Genomic DNA, 22,286 nt, shown 5'->3' with positions numbered 1-22,286 from the left:
GCCTCTGTTGCTTTACTTGGTAAATCTCCTTCTGAGCTGTCAGTGCCTCTTGTGCCAATACAAGGTAGTCCTTCAGCATATGCTCCTGCTCCAGTCGCCATTGTACTCGAGGGTCCTCTATCTGGGTGGTTTCTTTAAGCAAAAAGAGAGTAAAGATAAATTTTAAAAAATGATGGCATCATGCCTACAATCAATATTTCTATCATGTCCCATTTCTCACTCTATGAATGTGGCACTTGCGTCTGCCAAGGATATACAGCTACTAGAACCAGGCAGTTGTTTTAACGCTGCTCCTTAAAAACACAAATCTGTTCCTATCACTCCAAACTAGAATAGACAAGCAGGAGGCAGGGCAATTACAGAAATTAACCTGGAGCTGTTAGCCTGTATGAAGCACCTTATTACGGATATGCTTCTATTAAGGCAACTCAAGGTGATTACTCTCATGGAATTGGCAACAGCCTTGGATATCCCAACAGGAAAACCAAATAGGCCAGGCAGTTAGTGTGCCCTGTATGTAACCCATCTTCCATTTCATTACAGTTTATTGTTTCTTTTATTATATCATATACAAAAAATTGCTTTCAGGTTTGCATATGATGGATGCTACATTTTTCTGGGTCATTTATTCCCTTACCTAAATGCGCTATTCACAGCCTATCATTTGAAGATTTATTAGACAAAACAAAACAAACACTGAATTTCCTCTGTTACAGATATATAGGTACACCTACTCATTTTAGGAAGCTATGTCTGCTTTCCATGGAGTACAGAAGAATGGACAGGTAAACAAGAACTTTACATAACATATGCCCCCTTTCACATTGCCATTTTAAACCGGATGTTATCCATTGCTGGTTCATTCCTTGTAAAGCAACATGGAGAAGAAGTTTCAGACAGCATATTTAAATCCATTTATGAGCCATGACTGAAGCACTCTGCCCATTTCCAACCATGCCACTCCCCTCCCCCGCCCTTTCTTGCAGTGAGTTCTATTTCAGTTTTTTAAATGTTCTAACTAGCACTAGTCCAACACAACAGCAGCAGCAGCAGCAGGAGACGACAACAACGAAGAAGGAGGAGGAGGAGACTGGATTTATACCCCACCCTTCATTTGGAGTCTCAGAGCGGCTTACAAACTCCTTTCCCTTCCCCTCCCCACAACAGAGGTTGTGAGGCTGAGAGAGCTCTTTCGAGACCTGCTCTTTCAAGAACAGCTCTGACAGAACCAGGGGTCATTTCGTAGAAAAAGAGCTAGGGGGACTCATTAGCATAACTCATTAGCATATGCCACACCCTCTGACATCACCGGAAGTGTGTCCTCCCCACAGCCGGCGGCGACCTCCAGCAGGCACCAGCAGGGAGCTCCAGGCCCCGCCCTCCCGCACCTCACCCGGGGGGATAGCGTCCACCCGCGTCCCCCCCCAAAATGACCCCTGGACAGAACTATGGCTTGCCCAAGGTCATCCAGCAGGTGCAAGTGGAGGAGTGGGGAATCAAACCCAGTTCTCCCAGATTAGAGTCCATGCACTTAACCACTACACCAAATTGGCCACTACACTACAGCAACTCAATAACAGCTGCAAGCATCTTAATGCTGTCACTATAGCACTGAATTCCTATATTGGTTCAGCACAGGGGGTCCCCAAATGTTTTGAGCCTGTGGGCGCATTTGGAATTCTGACATAGCACGGTGGGCACAGCAACAAAAGGACTGCCACAGGAGGCACAGCTAGTCACAAAATGATTGCCACAGCTTAACTTCAGTAACACCGTGTAGATCCTTGCACTGTCCTGGCAGATGCTGTTAAAGCAATGTTTAAAAGAAATCTGCACAGCCAATCAAATCTCCAATAGTCAATCAGAAGCCTTGCTAGGGAAAAGACCCACCTGGCCCTACCCAATTCCTAAAAATGCTTGGTGGGCACCAGAAAAGGTTTCAGTGGGTGCCATGACACCCATGGGCACCAGTTTGGGGGGGCCCTGGTTTAACACTACAGCACAAACGTTAGAATATTAACAAAAGCTGAAATAGAACCTTCTGAGAAAAAGGGTGGGGTAAACTGGCACTTTCAGAAGCACCACAGACATTTTAAATACCACACTACAGCAATCCAGAAATGCAAAGAACATCTGAAAATGGACAAATGGGAGTTTTCAAACAAAAACAAAAACCAGCTGAGCCCCACTTTGCAAATGGGACACAAGTGGCTTTGTTTGAAAAGGTAAATAAAAACAGCAGCTGAGAGCCAAAATAGTTGTGTCTGAAATGACACAAAATATCCATTAGCAACCAGCAGCTAAAACAGATTACAAAGGTTGTTTGAAAGAGGCCATAGCCTCAGCTATAATACAGAAGAAATTTCTTCAGTCTTAGTTGTTCCCATCTGAGATGTACACTGCTTCCTAGTTCCATGGAACAAGATTGCATGATATTACAGATATAAATGGGAAGATGCCAATATCTGAATTTTCATTTCATTCTGGTTTGTAAGCAAGTGAGAGTTCATGTGCCAGGGCAGAAGGGAAATCTCCTGTTTCTTTCCGTTTCTGCCACTGTTTTTTCTTTGAAAAATAAGGACAAGAATTTCGTTTTTTCAACCAGCTTTAAATGCTGCAGGCTGTCTGAACTAATCATGCTTGAGCTAGGATGCCTAGTTACCACATAATGAATAATACATGCAAAGGGACTGCAGGAAACCAAGGGAATCTAATCTCCATAACTTAGAAGTTCTTTAAACATTTAGTAAAAACTGTTGTGGCAAGGAAGCTGTTAAAGCAAAGATATTCTTTGCAGCTGCGTAATCTGGGATACAGAAGAATACCTGCCACAAACCAAAAGACTTAAATATGTCATGCCTGTGCCGACAGATTAAGACAGCGGCTGACAGCATATGCAGTATATGGTCAGAGAACTTACCAAATACAAAAGACAGAGAGTGTACAGTTAAACAACAAATCTAAGGCCTCTTCTCTCTCCATCGCATGCTTTAAAATGTAAGATACTGCCTTTGATATGGTTTTTTTAGGATCATCTAGGACATCTCAACCCTATTTTGTGAAGAACTAAGTATAAATTATTCTGGCATCTGTACCACTGTGTATAATTTCTATCACTAAAAGACTTGCTATATACAACCTTGGGAGAAGGAGCGGAACTATAGACAGAAATGGTACAAAAATCAATAATTCTTTGCAGCTTCTTCCAGTGCTCTGAAATTCTCTCTGCCATTTTTACGTCAAATTTAACCAACAATAGTGGCAGTAATGGTAGTAGCAAATGTTATTAAGTACCCAAGAAGAGAAATTTGACAGGCAGGATTGACAGATATCAGTGTTGACAGACTGCACAAGTACCACACAAATGCCACAATTTGTTCTTTCCTATATCTAACGGATTTAGTCCTATTATTGCATTCTAGCAGTTAATTAATTAAACCCAGTTGATCAGTTACAGTACTACCTGAGCTTCAACTACTAAACAAATTATCATCCTCCGTAAAACACAAATTCATCCCAACTGCTTTTGAAAAATGGCCCACTGAGACAGCCATAAGACATTATATACATACTTCTAATACAAATTGTCAACCAGTATTGGGTTTAACTGAATTATGAGATAATTTTGGGGCCAGTATTGGGTTTAACTGAATTATGGGATAATTTTGAGGCAAGTGTCAGATTGCCAACAGATTATAAACCTGGCTTCTCTCTAGATACTCAAACAAAGCCCAAGGAAACGCAAATACCACTTTTCTTTAATGTTATGTACGCGGACTGCCACCAGGGGTCCGCGACTAAAGCAGGAGCTTGGTCCCCAAACACAAAGGGGAAGCAGAATCCTAGTCCACTTTGAGTCCACCCTTGGTGGGAAATTCAAACCCTCCTTTGGGGACAGAGGTGTGACAGGTGGAGTGTATATAGTTGGCCTTGCAGGGCCATTTTTCCTTGTCTTGTTGTGAAGTACAATAAACGCATCTGAATGCATGACATAGTCCGAGTTCTCCACGCGTCGAACCCAGCACTTTTCAGTGGCGACGAAGGTGGAATCCCGATGAGCAGGCCAGGCTTACCTTCCAGTGCAGCACCGAGCATCGTTACAGAAAACGCCACCATGCCCTGCACCGCTCCCAAGCAGCACCGCACTGCATCCGGCGTCACTGAACATCGCTCCCCCCACTCCACACTAGAGTCATGGCCTCCGCTCCGGGACACCTCATGGTTTTCGACCCCACTTATCCCGAGCTCTGGGATTCGTGGACAGACAAGCTAACCTGCCATCTCACCTTCCATGAGATAACCAATGCGGGCAAGAGAAGGCTTCTTCTCCTCAGCTCTTGTGGCGTGAACACCATCTGGCTTGTGAAGAGCCTCCTGGCCCCGAAGGCTATCCTCGAGTGTACGTACGAGGAGATGATAGATGCCCTGATTAGGTACCTCACGCCCAAGCCAACGATGCTGGCCAAGCGGATGGAATTCCAGGGGTGCATCCAGAAGCCCGGTGAGATGGCCGCAGCATTCATGGCCGCACTGCGCCAACACGCCATGGAGTGCAACTTCTCCAAGGTGGAGGAGAACCTCTTGACCCAGTTCGCCTGGGTAATCAGTGACGTGAAGCTCCACCGAAAGATGATCGGCACAACCAACATCAAACTCAACAAGGTCCTCCAGCTCACCACAGCCCACAAGGCCACCCACCACGACCGACCACCGGCAACATCCCATCTCGTGCTCCCCAACTCAGTGCCCAAGACCTCAGATGAGGACGACGTCCGTTTCATCCACATACCCCACTGCCGGAAGCCTCCAGGATCTGCCGCAGCCCCCGGACATACCGGTAAGCCTGCTGGATGTTCCCCGTGTGCCAGCTGCAGAGAGGCGCATGAGCGCAAATTATGCCGGTTCCATGATGCCAACTGCCACACATGTGGAAAACAAGGACACCTCGCCTGTGTCTGCAGATCCAAGGGCAACCAGAACCATCCACTCCAACTGCAACCACACCGCCAGGCCTCCGCGCACTACGAGGGCATGGACCATCTCCTGACCAGCCAGCCCTCACTACAGGTACTATGCCTCCCCAACTTGCCCGCAGCCCCGAAGATCCAGGTCCAGGTCACGATCAAGGGGTCCCCATAACCTATGGAAGTGGACTCAGGGTCAGCGGCTTCCATCATATCTGTGGAAACGCTGAACAGACTTTGTCCGAATGGTGGACCCCTCCTGCGGCCTTCACCCTTAAACCTGGTGGACTTCAAGAGGAACCCAGTTCCAATACGGGGTGTGGGGACTTTCCGGGTGCAGTACCGGGGCTTCGAGCGTTTCCTGGACTTAATAGTAGTGGAGGAGAATTTGGTTAGCTTATTGGGGCGGGCGTGGTTTGCACCATTGGGCATCACAGCAGGGGGGTGAATAAATGTGCGCTGCGGGACTTTGCTGAGGTTTGTGGGGAATTCCCTGTGGTCTTTGATGGGGCTCTGGGTTGTTACAAGGGGGGGCCATTGCAACTCGACCCCCAAATTTCTCCCATCCGCATGCGGTTCCGCACCGTCCCGCTCACTTTGCGGCTGAAAATCAATGCAGAGCTAGACCGTTTAGTGGCACAAGGGGTCCTCGAACTGGTCTCCCATGCGCTGTGGGAGACCCTCATTGTAATCCCCATAAAGCCCAATGATGATGTCCACATCTGCGCGGACTATAAATGTACATTGAACAAGGCCCTCCACGACAATGCCTACCCAGCCCCAGTCGTGAGCATTGTGTTGTCTTCCTTAGCGGGGGCTAAGATTTTTGGCAAGTTGGATCTCACGCAGGTGTACCAACATCTGCCAGTGAATGAGACCACAGCAACGGCCCAGACTATTGTAATGCACGGGGGGGCTTTTAAGGTTAGGAGGCTGCAGTTTGGCGTAAGTGTGGCCCCGGGGATATTTCAGCAATTAATGGACTCCTTGTTGAACGGGATCCCTGGGGTAATGCCATTTTTCGATGACATCCTCATTGCCGTGGCCACCCCAGACAACTTCGCCTCCTGCCTCTGCACCGTCCTTAGCCATTTCAACTCAGTGGGCCTCAAAGTCAAACAGAGAAGTGCCTCCTTGGAGTTCTGGAGGTGGACTTCCTGGGCTTCTGGGTCAATCCGTCCGGCCTCCATCCGGTGAGGGACAAGGTCAAGGCCATTGTGGAGGCCCCCAGACCCGCATGCAAGGCAGAACTTCAGGCAATTTTAGGACTACTGAACTTTTATCACGCCTTCCTGCCACACAAGGTTGCAATTGTGGAGCCTCTTCACGGCCTCCTGGACAAATCAGCACCCTGGTTGTGGGGCCCGAGGGAGGAGGCGGCATTCAAGGGGGTCAAGGTGCTCCTCATCTTGAATGAGGTGTTGCCGCACTTTGATGAGTCCCCACCTGTAGTCCTAGCGTGCAACGCTTCCCCCTATGGCGTCGGCACCATTCTGGGCCACCTTCTTCCTGATGGCCAGGAGGTCCCAGTGGCACACTACTCACGGACTTTGACAGCTGCTGAGCGCAATTATGTGCAGATAGACTGGGAGGGGTTGGCGATTGTGGCGGGGGTGAAAAAGTTTTATAACTTTGTGTACGAGTGCCCCTTAACTATTGCAACTGACCACATGCCTCTCCTCGGCTTATTTGTGGCAGACAAGCAGACCACCCAGGTGCTCTCGCCCAGGGTTCTCCGTTGGTCCCTCTTCCTGGCCAGCTACAATTACCGCCTGGAACACTGCCCGGGCAAGGCAATGGGGCACGTCAATGCCCTCAGCAGACTGCCCCTCCTGTCCAGGGATGCCAACTCGGCCCCCACTTTTGGGGTCCTGATGCTAGAAGGCCTCCTTGAGCTGCCCCTTCAGGCTGCAGATATAGCTGCCTAATTGGCCCGTGACCCCATCATCTCCCAGGTTTGGGGCTGGGTGATGAGGGGGTGGCCTACGTCCTCTGCTGGCCCCGAGTTCGTGGCATTCGCAACCTGAAGGGATGAGCTGTCGGCGTTCAAGGGTTGTCTCCTGTGGGGCGACAGGGTTGTAGTCCCTCACGCCCTGCGACAACAAGTCCTCAATGCTCTCCAGGAGGTGCATCCGGGAGTTGTAAGGTTGAACGCTATGGCCCGGAGCTATGTTTGGTGGCCGGGAATTGATGCCGAGATCGAGGCCTGGATGAGGAGATGCCAGACCTGCCGGGCAGTCTGCCCGAACCCGCCAAGCGCACCAACCCAGTCATGGGAGTCAACACAGAAACCTTGGTCCCGGCTACATATTGACTTTGCCGGGCCCTTCCAGGGGCTGGTATTCCAAGGAACAGTAGACTTGTACTCCAAATGGTTGGAGATCAGCCCCGTGTCCACCACCTCTGTGAAGGTAGTCATACGCTCACTCTGCCGGATCTTCTCCACCCATGGGCTGCTGGATATGATAGTCTCCGACAATGGACTGCCTTCATATCAGCGGAGTTCCAGGACTTCCTCCAGCAGAATCTGATCCGGCAGGTAAGATCAGCACCTTTCCACCCCGTGACCAACGGCCAAGCGGAGAGGATGGTTCGCACAGCAATGGAAGCCCTCAGCCGGATCACAGATGGAGACTGGGAGTTCCGGCTTGCCCACTTCCTACTGACACAGCGGACGACAACCAACCCCATCACCGGGCGCTGCCCAGCGGAACTGTTGATGGGCCGGCACCCCACTATCCTGTTGGACCGCCTACATCCAGACCGGGCACCAGACTCAAGGAGACTGACGAAACACAGGAATGCTCCCCGGGGGTTCTTTCCAGGTGACCCCGTGTTCATCTGGAACTTTGGGAGAGGGCCCCCCTGGATTGCCGGACGGGTAGTCCGAGTCACCGGCCCGGTATCCTATGAGGTCTCTACAGAGGACGGCCAACTCCTGAAAAAGCATATAGAGCAACTTAGGCGGTGACAGCTCCGGAGGCTGAAGAGCAACCCCAGCTCGAGGGACCGGGACTCTATGCACCGCAGGCCAGTGCTGATGAGCTGCAGGCTGAAAGGTCTGTAGTTCGGCAGTTCAAGACCCTAGTGACACATGATGGAATGAGCTCCTGTCTCTGGCCCCAGGTCCTGCCAACCTAGCAGTTCAAAAGCAAGAAATTGCAGGTAGATAAGTAGGTACTGCTTCAGTGGGAAGGTAACAGCGTTTCGTGCACCTTGGTGTTTAGTCATGCCAGTCACATGACCACAGAGAAGTCTTTGGACAGTGATGGCTCTTCAACCTGGAAACGGAAATGACCACTGCCCCCTAGAGTTGGATTTGACTGGCTTTGGAGCAAGGGAAACCTTTACCTTTACCTAAGTCTGCATAGGGTTACGCAGTCAGTAGTATAAATACTAGTCAACTTTTGTTAAGTATTAGTGTAGGCAAGCAAGTCAATTAAGTAGGAGGAAAACATTTATTATTCTCTTTAGAATTATCTGGTAGCCTCATAACAACACTAGAGGATTTTTTATGCAGCAGGCAGGGATCGTGTCCAAGGAATCTTCTGCAGGAACATGTTATAGGGCAGCAGTAACACTATTGTTTTTATGTTTTTATTATAATCTTGCTCTCACAGGGGTTTTCAGTGTACCTTATCTAAATCAAGTTCGCACTTAATTTCAGCAACACTGTAGTATCAGATGATCCCACTACCTCCTCCTTAACTATACAAAAGCTATATCAACATAAGAAGATAAGAAGAGCCCTGCTCAATCAGACCAATAGTCCATCTAGTCCAGCATCCTGTCTCACACAGTGGCCAACCAGTTCCTCTGGACAGCTAACAACAGAGCACAGAGGTCAAGACCTTCCCCTGATGTTGCCTCCTGGCTCTGGGATTCAGAGGTTTAGTGCCTCTGAATGAGGAGGTTTCCCTCTGCCACCATGGCTAGTAGCCATTGATAGGCTTCTCTTCCATAAATCTATCTAAACCCCTTTTAAAGCTGTTTATTCCTGTGGCCATCACTACACCCTCTGGGAGCAAATTCTACATTTTGATCACCCTGTGCGTAAAGTAGTATTTCCTTTTGTCCATCCTGAATCAGCTTCATTGGATGCCCTCAAGTTCTAGTATTTTAGGCGAGGGAGAAAAATGTCTCATTGTCAACTCTCTCTATTCTATGCATAATTTTATAAACCTCAATCATGTCACCCCTAATCATCTCGGTTGCCCTCCTGCGGACTTTTTCTAGCTCTGCAATGTTCTTTTTGAGATATGGTGACCAGAACTGTAGAGTATTCAAAATGAGGTCACACCATAAATCTATACAGGATTTTATTGAGATTTTATAGAAGTTCTTGTATGATAATCTTAGTAATTTATACACTGCTGTTGCCAACAATGCCTCAAGATGTGATCAGTAAGTCTAGTTTTAAAAACTTTTTATTTATGTACATTTCCTTTCAATCAAAATATTCCCAAGGCGGGACTATGACAAGTATTGTTTATTTTTTCAGTTTTTAATTAACTTGATATTAGAATTTTTAAAAATCCGTATTAGGGAAAAGTCTACAGTTCTATAACTGTATAAAATTATATATGTAAATCAGGAAGGATTAGTATTTCATCAGATCAGACTGGATGCTGGCAGAAAATATGTTAAATCAACTTCTAGGCTGAAAAACCTCTCAGTAAAAAGGCATGCTAGGAATAAACACATTATCACAATATATTACAGGAGTTCTGGGAAAATATATTCTACTTCTAATACCAATTCTAAAATAATATTTCATATTTGATCCTACAACTATCTACATGCTTTAATGAAGTAAAAGTCTGGACAGAGCTGGAAGTGGAAGACAAACGTGTAAGACCCATAGTGGAGTTAGCCACATATATACACCACACACTTGCAAGAAGGAAGTGAGACTAAACCCATAGGTACACCCCCAATTCTCAAGTACTCAGTGGAAGATTTATACTTAGACCAGTGCATTTAAATACATACAGGCATGGACTTTTCCATGTAATCTGGAGGGGTGCTGCTTTTTGCAGCATTCCTTATATACCAAAGATGCAACATGCAGAGCATCCTATGCAGGCCTTCTGTTGAATGTGAGGACATTGGGGATTAATGTTGCCCACCCCTTCTTGATGTTGCCAACTCCTAGAGGGGGTTACTTCTTTCTTCCACTATGGTAACTCGCTGCTACCACCCTGCCCTTGGGGGAGGTTCCTGCTAGGAGGAACAGGGCTCCTAGCTCCCCTTCTCATCCTGAGGCCCTGCCTCTATGTCCTCTGTTACCCAGAGCCTGGTGACAACGGAGACCAATTAAAACTTTGGGGTTCCCCTGGAGAAATAGCCATGTACACACAGAGTGGAGACTTCCTAGCACCAAATTCCTTACTTGGTTTTTCTACCAGGGCCATTAGCAGGCAACTGAATTAGCTCCCTGCCACTTCCGGGGGGGGGGGAAATCCACACTTTTAAAACTGGGGGGGGGTCCTCCACAAATGTGTTCAACCTGATTCCTCTTTACATACATTCAATGTATGCACCGACTCGTTAGGAGTGTCAAACGTGCACAGTGTGCAGATGTATCTGGAATGAGAAATCCAGACAGATTTGGAGATAAAGCATGTTGCAGAGATTAAGTGTTTTCACAATGCTACAAAAATCACATCACACTTACTGGTGTTATGGTCAATATAATAGACTCCAACTTGAGGGTCATATGCCTCTTCCCATCCCAATGGTAACTCATCACTTATGCAGTCAGCAAAGGTTAGTGGCTTAGTATACCTGAAAAGAAAAATATAAATATTTTGATCCCACAAATTTTTGCCAATCAACAGTTCTAAAAACAAAATTAATGGCATTCTTTCCACTAAAAATAGTTAAGAGAAGCATAGCTGATAAATGGCATACACCCACAGATATTCTCATTTTCTCCATTTATTATACACAGCAAGTTTAGTCAATATCATTTCTGGATAAAATTCCCATTCCTGACCAGGTTCAGCAAGTACTCATTTAACAAGACAACATGAAGGTCTCCTATCAGAAAATTCTGCCCCCGTGAAACAATGAACAAGTCTGTCTCTTACTTGGAAAATATGTAGGCATGTAGGAGCAAGTTATGTTTGATTTGCAATGTGTGAATTATTAAAACTGCACAAAGGAAATAATGGGGATGAAGAATATTAAATTACATCAGGTGACAAAGTACTACACCCTGATTTAAGCTAGTTTACACTCTTCACAGTTCCTAAGCCCTGTAAGTGTAAACACTAGATAATTTATTTTTAAGTAGCCTCTCTTATAAACCATCCTTCCTCAGTACATCAAACACAGATGTTAAAAATAAATATATATTAAAAAGGCTATACTGTTTTATATACATTTTAAAGAAAAAGCTGTCCTGAAAACCCAACAGTAATTAATGAAATAAATTAAAGTGATCTGTACAATATTTAAAGCTTCCCCTTTTAGCTTAGTTCTGCAACTACACTGAGAACAAAAGGAGAACACAATAAGATTTATGGCTAATGTATTAGTAGAAGCAATTCAGCCAAGCCTAAAAACTTTTACTTCCCATTGATTACAGTCAGGGATTTATGAGTGCTGAACGTCAACTGGCTTGCTAACAATCAGCTTCAACAGCCCTAAATTCCTATCACAAATTCTATTTATTCTTAGTGATCCTGACCAGGATTACTCCAGTGTGCTTTTCAGAGATCTTTGGGACCAATTTTAGAACTACTCATGCCAATGAGTAAAACAGTGCTATCCAATAGGAAAGAAATAAACTTGTGTTTTCACATTATGTATCAGATCTACACACACAAAAAGTAATTAAACAAGAAAAAAATTAAACTATGGGTTGAATCCAGTAGTAAATTTCCAGTTGCACTAGAGCTCCCACAGAAGCCAAAATGCAAGAACAGTGATAGAAACTTCGCCTACGTCAAACATGTTGTATTCCCACATATTGTATTCCTACTTGCATTTCTGCTTGTGCAAGATCTTGAGCAAATAATGTCTGGTCAATGTTTGGGGAGGGGCCGTGGCTCAGTGATACAGAATTCATTTGGCATGCAGAAGGTCCCAAGTTCAATCCCTGGAATCTCCAGTTAAAGGATCTGGCAGTAGGTGATGTGAAAGACTTCTACCTGTGACCCAGGAGAGCTGCTGCCAGTCTAAGTAGACAATATTGACTTTGATGGACCAAGGGTTTGATTCAGTAAAAGGCAGCACCATGTGTATTCAATATATAGGGAAGAAAGCATTAAGTGTTGCACAAAATCTCACATGAGCGGAACCATGCTAAATTTCAGTTAGCATTACTTCAGTGATTCTTCCGTCCTAACCAGTGTTCCCTGTAAGCTGTGCTGGGTTGCGCTAGCGCAGCAATTTCGGGGGTCCAGCGCAGGGATTTTTAGCCCAGCGCATAGGCCCAAGGAGTGGGTGGCCCCGCTCTCCCATTCTCACTCTCAACCATCAACTTGCCAGGCAAAGGCAGCTGACTCACTGGCTGCTCTCTAGCTGGAGATCTGCCGCCTGGCTGCAGGGCAGGCCCTATAAAGCGAGGTGCTTGCGGGGCCCAGCCCTACATTCGATTCCAACTAAGACTCAAGGAAGAGCCCTCCTGCTATGCCAGTTGGCTAGTAGTGGGAGTCTGGAACTTAGTGCCACCCAAGAAGATCTGTTCGTCTGCCCCACGGGTCATCTCAGGTAAGTCTCTCCCTTGCTGGGCTCCACATGTGATTGGGTGGCTGGTTTTTGCTTCCCGTGGGCCGAGGATGGCGACAGGGGAGCCGCTGGGGTAGCAAAAAGCCCATCATTCTGTGTGTTTTGTTTTAACTGGGGCTCCACATGTGGCCAAGAGCCTCAGTTTTGCTTCCCGTGAGATCAGCATGCCGATAGGAGAGCCAGCGGGGCACAAAAGCCCATTGTGTTTGTTTGTTTTTTGGGGGGACGGAGGGAGCTGGCCTCCATGTGTGCCCAAGTACCTGGGTTTTGCCTCCCGTAAGATCAGTATGCCGGCAGGAGAGCTGGCGGGACACAAAAGCCTATTGCATTTGTTTGGGGGTGGGGTTGAAGGAGCTGGCCTCAACATGTGCCCAAGTGCCTGAGTTTTGCCTCCCGTGAGGTCAGCATGCCAGTAGGAGAGCCGGCAAGGCACAAAAGCCCATTGCGTTTGTTTGTTTGGGGTGTGTGGAAGGAGCTGGCCTCCACGTGTGCCCGAGTGCCTGAGTTTTGCTTCCCCTGAGATCAGCATCCCAGCAGGAGAGCCCGTGGGGCAGGAAAGCCCATGGTGTTTGTTTGGGGGTGGTGGTGGAAGGAGCTGGCCTCCACGTGTGCCTGAGTGCCTGAGTTTTGCTGCCCCTGAGATCAGCATGCCAGCAGGAGAGCCGGCGGGGCAGGAAAGCCCATTGTGTTAGTTTGTTTGTCTGATGTTGCTTCCACTGTTAATTTGACTTGGTTACTTGCCCCTCAAGATTTGTTGAAGGGGGGGAGATGGAGGATGAAAGGGGGAAGCTGGGAGGATGGGGGTCCTGGCAGGGGTGGGCGTCTTTTAGTAGGGTATAAGCTTTTGTTGTAAATCTCTTGTATACCCTGAAAATCTTGTCCAGGACTCAAATGGTAGTGCAGACCAGCATTGCTACTCGCTGGGGGGGGGGAGGAATTATTAAGTAAATAAGGCAATTTAAACTGTGGAACAATAATACTGCCCTTCCCCATAGGGTTACTCTAGGGGTCATTGTGAAAATGTAAGTGAAGGACTTAAATGAGCTGTATAAATGCCAAGTTTTAATTTATGATATCAGCATTAACAAAAGTGACTTTAATGATACTTTCAGAGGGTGTGTGTTGGTCTGCAGTAGAAGAGTCCAGTCCAGTAGCACCTCAGAGACCCACAGAATATTTGGGGTCTAAGAATTCAATGATCAGAGAGAAGTCCAATTAAAACATTTGCTGTAATGAGACTTGATACTGTTTTCAGTTAACATAAGAATTTAAGAACATAAGAGACACCAATGTTGGATCAGGCCAAAGGCCCGTCCAGTCCAACACTCTGTCACACAGTGGCCAAAAATACCAGGTGCCATCAGGAGGTCCACCAGTGGGGCCAGGACACTAGAAGCCCTCCCACTGTTGACCCCCCCAAGCACCAAGAAGATAGAGCATCACTTGCCCCAGAGTCCCTATCTATACCTTTTGGCTAATAGCCACTGATGGACCTCTGCTCCATATACTTATCTAATTCCCTTTTGAAGCCGTCCATGCTTGTAGCCGCCACCACTTCCTGTGGCAGTGAATGCCATGTGTTAATCACTCTTTGGGTGAAGAAGGACTTCCTTTTATCCGTTCTAACCCGACTGCTCAGCAATTTCATTGAGTGCCCACAAGTTCTTGTATTGTGAGAAAGGGAGAAAAGTACCTCTTTCTCTACCTGCTCAATCCTATGCATAATCTTATAAATCTCAATCATGTCACCCCAGTCATCGTTTCTCCAAACTAAAGAGCCCTAAGCACTTTAACCTTTATTCATAGGGAAAGTGTTCCAACCCTTTTATCATTCGAGTTGCCCTTTTCTGCACTTTTTCTAAAGCTATAATATCCTTTTTAAGGTGTGGTGACCAGAACTGTTAGAATTTTTAAATTATTCTTAAAATGTAGTTTAAAAAATTCATTCTGAGATTCTCACAAGGTTATGGTTACATTTTATGTTTGTATGTTTTGTACGCTCATAAACTGAAATTTAAAAAAATTAAAATGTAAAATGCTCACTTTTATGGTTTGGCTCACAAAGAAAAATTTTTGCACACAGAGCTTCGGAGCTTAGAGGGAACATTGGTCCTAACCAATATTTTTATGTAGCATATATATTTTAGTTCTGTTTTACTTTGATGTGTGTTGGGAGGGGGGTTGACTTAAATGGTTCTAAAATGTGGTTTTATTATATATGTTTTAAATTGTTAACTGCCTTGGTAGCCCTTGTAAGGGCACAAAGGTGGCATACAAATTTGGTAAATAAAATAAATTTGTTTCACTTGCACATTGCTAGATCCATGTCTATATATTATGTTACATTATGACTGCACCTACCCCACCATATACCCAACTTGGACAGATGAACCTTTGGGCTAAGCAATCAAACCACATACTATTAAATAGGTTTGATGCTAGCACTAAGCATCTGCTCTGAATTCTTGGGAATCCTGACTCTTATTCTTGTTTCTGGATCTCTTAAAGTTTCTTGTTTTCTACTCCTCATCCTCCATTTCCCCTTCACATTCATTGTCCTTCCTCTATGCCTGTTGGGTTTGGGTTGCGAAAGAAGGATAGTTACTGCTGTAGTTTTGATAGTTTTGTACTGGAGTACTAAACAAAATGTTTCAATAAACTTACATAAATGAAAAGTACATCAAACTTGCACATTTAGAAAGCTATGCTTCAAACAGTAAAAAAAAGTTTCAGTATTTGTTAGTGAATCCTCTATCATGTGAGGCCCCATTGGATCAGGATCAAGGTACACACATTGCTCAAGTTTATATACAGGATTAGTTCAACAGGGCAAAGAGCAGCTCCCCAGGGCCCTTTCAGGTAGGTAGGTAGGAAGATAGGTGTGTGTGTGTGTGAGAGAGAGAGAGAGAGAGAGAGAGAGACAATCTATTTTGATACTGTGGATAAATGTAACACCTCTGTTTATCTTGACCTAGCATTAATATTGGATTGGTGGCTAACTGAAACTGATCTTTTGCGGGGATACATTCAGTAATACTACTCAAATTACCTCTTTTTGATGTTTTCTTTTATTGTTTGTATTGCATTACTACTGCTTTGCTCACGCTTAGTACATGTACTGTAGAAAGCAAGAGCAAAGCTTACAATCTCTCTATATAATAATTCTGTTTTTGAGTGGCAACATTGGCGTGTCAGCCGCAACTCAAGAGTACTCGTGTGCCATTGGCCAGGTGCTGGATCTGCTTCTCTTCCCTGTCCACCCCCCCTTCAGCCACTGTGTCCTGTCAGAATTACTGGCAAACAGCTTTCTGTCTTGACGAATACACTTTTCTTCCTTGCCTCCTGTGTGGGACTAACATTCCCCTCAGTGGCTGTAGGTAAGTGTAACGAAACAGCAGTTACCTGTGTTTGTAAGATGGCTGTGGTTCTTTGTTTAAAATGTCCCCCCGTAAGGTTTAATTGAGCTGTAGTTCAAGAGAGGAGCCTCCAGGGGTATCACTCACTGGGTTGAATGGGGCTTCCTCATCTGCTGGCCTACAGTTCCCTGCTGCCCCAAGGCCAAAAAGTGCAGGAAAACAGGGACAATCCCAAGGCAGTCTTCGTACCTGGGCGCTGGTGTGAGCAGCCAGCCTGTTGTCCCCAGCTCATCGTCCACCCAGTGATTCAAAAGCTTTGGCAAGTAGATAAAATGGGAACCACTCCTTAGAGAGGGTGGGCACGCCAATCTCCCTTGTGGGAGGGTGTTAGCTGACGGTTGGACGTCCTGGTCGAGGCTTGGAAGGCGAAATAGCTTCTTGGCTATGAAAGAATCCCTGCAATGGATGTTCCGGCCAGGCGGTGGCAGTGTGGCGATTGACATACGGGTACTGAAGCCTGGCCAACAAGCAGCCGTGCGGAAAATGACGGAGCCAAGCCAGAAGACGTCTATACTGGGCAGTGATGGCGCGTGCAATTAAAAATGACTATATGTTGTCTTTCCTGTCCCCTACAAACATTGTTAGTCCCATGTCTATATTGAGTAACTGTACATCGCTTTGAGCCCACTGGGGAAAGCGATTAATAAATGGAAAGTGTTGTTGTTGTTGTTGTTGCTGCTGCTGCTGCTGCTGTTGTTGTTGCTGTTGTGATACCTGGTCAGGCTCCACCTGGAGGTTGGCTGCCCAGGCGTAGTGGTCAGTGCTTCAGAGCAGGGTCTGCTAGATCCAGGTTCTTACTGTAGAAGCTGAGTGGGTGATTTTGGATCAGGCACAGACTTTCAGTCTAACTTACCTCACAGGGTTGTTGTGCAAGTCAAAAGGGGGAGAGGAGAATGATATAAGCTGCTTTGGTCCCCATTGCAGAGAAAGACTACTTTTCCTCCTGGAAAACCATTGTTGCCAATCTCCAGGTGAGGGTGGATATCACTCAGAATTACAACTGCTCTCCAAATGGCAGAGATCACTTCCCCTGGAGAAAATGGTGGACTCTGTGGCAGTCAGGGCTTCAGAGCACGGAAGAGGCTGCAGGTATGTGTGTGAGGGGGGAAGTGGAAAGCTGAAGAGAGAGGAGGAAATAAAGGTAGGTTGATGATTGGCTGGAAAGGAGACAGGGTTGCCAACTCCAGGTGGGAAATTCCTGGAGATTTGAGGGATGGAACCTGTAGAGGGTGAGGTTTGAGGAGGGGTGGAACCTCAGGCAGGTACAATGTCATAGACTCCACCCTCCCAACCAACCATTCCCTCCCGGGGAACCACTGTTGCCAATCTCCAGGTGAGGGGTGGAGATCACTCAGAATTACAACTGATCTCCAGGAGGGAGGGGGGAGGTTGCAAAGCTGAAATCAGAGGGGCAGGTTGATGCTTGGCTGGGAAGGAGATAGGGTTGCTAACTCCAGGAAAGGGTGATGTTTGAGGAGGGGTGGGACCTTAGACAGGTACAATGCCATAGACTCCACCCTCCAAACCAGCCATTTCTTTCTGGGTAACAATTGTCAATCTCCAGGTGAGGGCTGGAGAGCACTGAAAATTACAACTGCTCTTCGGGTAGCAGAGATCAGTTCCTCTGGAGAAAATGGTGGACTCTGTGTCATTATACCCTGCTGAGGTTGCCACAGCAAAGTGACGCTGAGTGCCCAAGGCCTTGGCACTCTCCCAGAGCCTCTTTCTAGAACTCGTATTTATTTCCACAACAGGCCTTATTCCTAGTTATGAATAATGTGGAACACTACTGTTCACACAGTGGTGATGTTGCTGGGGAAAGCATGGATTGGAATAAGGAATAATACTGTTTCAAATTTATGAATCTGTGAATGTGTTTTTAACTTCATAGGTGACAGCATAGCTCCAAGCTCCATCTTCAGATTACCACAATTCACATCCCCATAAGGATTATGTTCTCCCTCCTACTGCACAACTCCAAGTTTCAGTCTAACCCCAGCAAGTCTCCACCCGTTTTCTTCATGGTTCCCAATCCTAACAACTCCTTTATTCACCCAGGGCCCTTAGCTAATTATTTCTCTTTCTAGGAGGCCACTTCTATTCTGTAAGATTCTCTCTTTACAGTAAGTATCTGCAAAAGCAAAACATGTTTATTTTGCAGCCTTTGTCCAAGTAGGCTTACCTTCCTTTCTATTAGCCTAACAGTACATCTGAAAGATCCTGAAGCACAAGGTTCCTTTCCAGGAAGTGAGAGCTGTGTAGTGAGAAGACAACCCACCTACCCAGGACACCTTTCCATATGTACTTGTCATTTTGAATTGAGAAACACAAGTAAGTATTCTCAGTTACAGTATATGTGCTGTCGAAGTGAGCACGTTAATCTTTAAAATATTGATAGATGTTTATCATATTAAAGCCATTTAATATCTTACAGATCAACATGTGATGTGAAGGAAGAGCAACAGACACAGAGGTGTTGGAACACTGGTTTAATGTTTCCAGAATGAGGAAGTTCTGTCACATCAAGGCCAGCTTTACAGAATGTCATATAGTAGCGTGGTCTTATTACAGTCAGGTACAACACTGACTGCTGAAAGCAACAGTGATAGCCACTGGGATTGAAAATGACAGAAAGGTGTTACACTTTGACAATTCATTAACAGAAGAGCAATGAAAAAATTAGGTGAATCTGAAATCCATTACCTGACCTGATTTTTATACAGCACGTTACACAATTTCCTCCTTCACAAGCAATTAAACTGTGGAATTCACTGCTAGTTGACATAGTGGCACAAGCATAGATGGCATTTAAAGGGGTTAGACCATAATCATGGAGAAGAGATCCATCAGGTGATACTAGACATAGTGAGTAAAGGAAACCTTCATATAAAACCGCTAAATACCAGTGTTAGGAGGCAGTATCATATGAAGGCCCTAACCTCTATGCTCTGCTTATTTAGTCCCCCAGGGCAACTGGTTGGCTACTATGTGAAATAATATGCTGGACTAGATGGCCCATTGATCAGATCCAGCGGGCTCTACTTGTATTATTCTCTTTTGGGAGTCACCTTGTACACTATCTCATTCAGATCCAATAAATCCACAACACAGGCACAGTCCTTCATATGAATATCCATATACAATCAAGACTGTGCAGAGCAAGAAGAAGGAAAACATAAAAAGATCTGTGGAAACTGATGACAGTTATCTTAACAATATGGAGCTGAGGACAACCAGACAGCCAATAATCTAGGAACTCAAAAAAAGTCTGTCACAACAAAAGTCCTTCAGAAAGCAGCACAGTACCACAGACTCTGTCTAAACAGTCTTTGTTGTATACAGTTCATTGTATACAGCTATTTCTTTGCATTGTTCTCCAGTTTTTGTTGCATTGTTCTCCAGTTTTGTAATCTGACTTTACTGTATGTATTATTCGGTCTTCTAGAGCATTTTCTAAATTTGTAATCCAGTTTAATTGCATTGTACTATATTGTTTTTCTTGCATTATTTTTAGTTGTGAAATCCACTTTGACCCTCAATTTCTCTACTTTCACAAGACTTGTCCAGCTCTATACCCATTTTAGCTGTTGCTTCCCAAGACCAGGAAAGGGAGATTGCTGAATTACAAGGTATTACAACACTTGGAACAAAAACCTCCCCAGGACTCAACAGAGATATTGGTTTCTTATCTCATTACATATGCTAACCCATTCAATCCTCACATATGTATTCTCAATAAGAAGGTCTACACATCCTCTGTATTTTAGTGTACTTCTTTTTCAGAATGGTATATTAGAATACTGAATGTAATGCAAGGAATAATTGAATGTTTTGCTATTAAGTTACCTCCATGCCTGAGAGGAGATGAATGGTGACTCTCAGCTTACTTCCCACTATTAGAAAAGATGCCTTCTCACATTTATCCCCTATTTTGACATATTTATTACTTTGCTGTCCTTTACCCCTCTTAATTAAATCAAAGCAACTGTTGACCTTATAACCTTAGCTTATTATTTAGTTTCACTTTGAATATCTTAAAGCATGTTACCTGTTAATTTGCTGTTCAGTCTGTATCTGTACATTTGAAATCTAGCTTCTTTTTCAATGTATTTGACAAAATGTGCATGCACACGAAAGCTCATACCTTGAATAAACCTTTGTTGGTCTTAAAGGTGCCACTGGACTCTAAATTTGTTCCACTGCTTCCCAAGACCATTAGAGAGAAATCATATGATAATCTCTTCTTACCACTCTCCCTGCCTCCCCATGGTTACAGATTTAAAACTGGCAAAGATCATGCCACCAAAACTAAGTTTTTGGTTTCCACATGTTACCTTTTTTTCACCATGCCTTGAAGCTACTGTTCCAACACAACATGAAGGACCAGAAAGATTAGTGTACAAAAGTCAGTTTTAAAATACTGAAAAGCTACTAGCTTAATTATTCGTCTCATTCAAGCTTAAACAAGGGAATTAATTGGCCTTTCTCCGCTGCCTAAGGTTAATTCACACGCATGCTTGCCATAAATACGGTTGCACAACCAGGCCCAGAATGGCACAGCCCTCCTTCTACTTTCAGGCTTTGAGAATGCTAATAAGGCATTTTTTAGAAGCCAGGACAATCTCTGAGAATAATCCTCAACAACAATGATGACTTATGGCTAAGATTTTAAAATGCCTTTTGCAAGAGCGAAACATCCTATAGTGAAATTCTTAAACAATCATTACCAAAATGTTTTGGAGGTCTCATTTTGGTGAATTTATTACTACTATATTAGAAATTAATCAGAACTGCTGGCAGAGAGCAGAAACAGGCACTTGCCATTTTGGAACTGATTTTAAAAGGCATCAAGAGTATTCAGTGCCATTTTGTTAACATGCATGGACTATGGCTTAAACCCTACAGAGTATTTCTGCAGGTGGAAGGGGAACAACTTTCACTGATTTCCCCCTCCAGCTATTCCTGGGGTTCTCCCCCCCCTTTCATTGAAGCAGCAGTTTGAGAGGCATTCTGGGCTGCAGTGGGAGGCAGGTGGCAAGAAAGTCTCATTCCACAAACAAAAATCCTTTCTATCTATAGAAATTCTCCATGGGACCTAATTCTATATTTCAAGACAAACTTTATAGCCCCTGTACTAAGAAAGAACAATAACGCCCAACTTATTTTGTCATTGATAATTATGCAAAGATTTAACATCTACGGAACGAAGCTAAAGTTTTACGGAAATCAGATTAATACATTTACATTCTTTGGGGGGGTAGTTTGGGGGGGGGGGATTGCGTGTATGTGTGTATGCACCTGAAAGTCTGGAAGTCATGGAGACTTCTGGCAATTCCTAGTGGTGCTAGGTCATTTCAGAGAGGTGGCTTTTGATATTACTTGCCTCTGTGTCCTTGCCCTGGTATTCCTTGGAGGTTACCTTCCAAGTACTTGCCAGGATCAGCCCTGTTTAGTTTCAGAGATCTGACGAGATTGGGTTTGCCTGGGCTATCCAAGTCAGGGCTATATTTTACATTCTTTGCTGACATTTAGAAAATTTCCACACATCTTCCCACAACTCCTGACTTCCCTTTTCAGCATGAATTTCTTTCACCATCTGCTGGCCTTTCTAAGGTCAAGATTTTGATCAGCATTAACATTAACTAGGTGGTGTAAACAATATCTATATATCTAATTTCCAACAGAGGGCGCCGTGTGCGGATACTTATTTCCACTAAAAGGAAGTTCACTCTGCCCAAACAGCTTTTCCTACATAGTCAGCAGACTACCTGTATCTGCAGAAAAATCCAAAAAGTTAAGAAATCCCTCCAGGGACGGCTGAATTCCCCCCAAAACCTTTGGAAATGGCCTCTGCAGGGATCTAACTCCAGGCATCAATGCTGAGAGAGAGATTAGAACGTTCGGGGGGGGGGGAGGCTTCTAACTGGCTCTGTCAGTGAAAGGGTGTGGGGGAAGGGCCCTTTCCTGGCCTCTTTTGGCCTTTGAAGGAAGGAGGGAGGGAGGGAGCCGTGGGGCCTGGCCTGGGGAGTCCTTAGAGGTTTTGAGGTGGGATTGGGCAAGGGAGAGGCCTCAGCTGGGTATAATGCCACAGAGTCCACCTTCCAAAGCAGCCATTTTCTCCAGGGAGACAGATCTCTGCTGTCTTGAGTTCAGTTGTAATTCTGGGGGG

At 45.2% G+C, this 22,286-nt stretch overlaps 1 protein-coding gene across 1 annotated transcript in view; it reads right to left on the bottom strand.

Annotated features, from left to right (window-relative positions):
* WWC1 (WW and C2 domain containing 1) overlaps positions 1 to 22,286 on the bottom strand; it is a 161,762-nt gene that overhangs the window by 50,837 nt on the left and 88,639 nt on the right. Inside the window, exons 2-3 of the mRNA XM_015407306.1 lie at positions 10,642 to 10,751; positions 17 to 132 (exon numbers count right to left, since the gene is read on the bottom strand). Coding sequence (XP_015262792.1) covers positions 17 to 132; positions 10,642 to 10,751 — 226 coding nt within the window. The remainder of the gene's footprint in view (positions 1 to 16; positions 133 to 10,641; positions 10,752 to 22,286) is intronic.

Source organism: Gekko japonicus, unplaced genomic scaffold (assembly GCF_001447785.1).
Source record: "Gekko japonicus isolate JY-2015 unplaced genomic scaffold, Gekko_japonicus_V1.1 scaffold189, whole genome shotgun sequence".
NCBI lineage: Eukaryota > Metazoa > Chordata > Lepidosauria > Squamata > Gekkonidae > Gekko > Gekko japonicus.
Note: the sequence above shows the minus strand (reverse complement) of the source record. Positions and strands in the feature narration are given on the sequence as shown.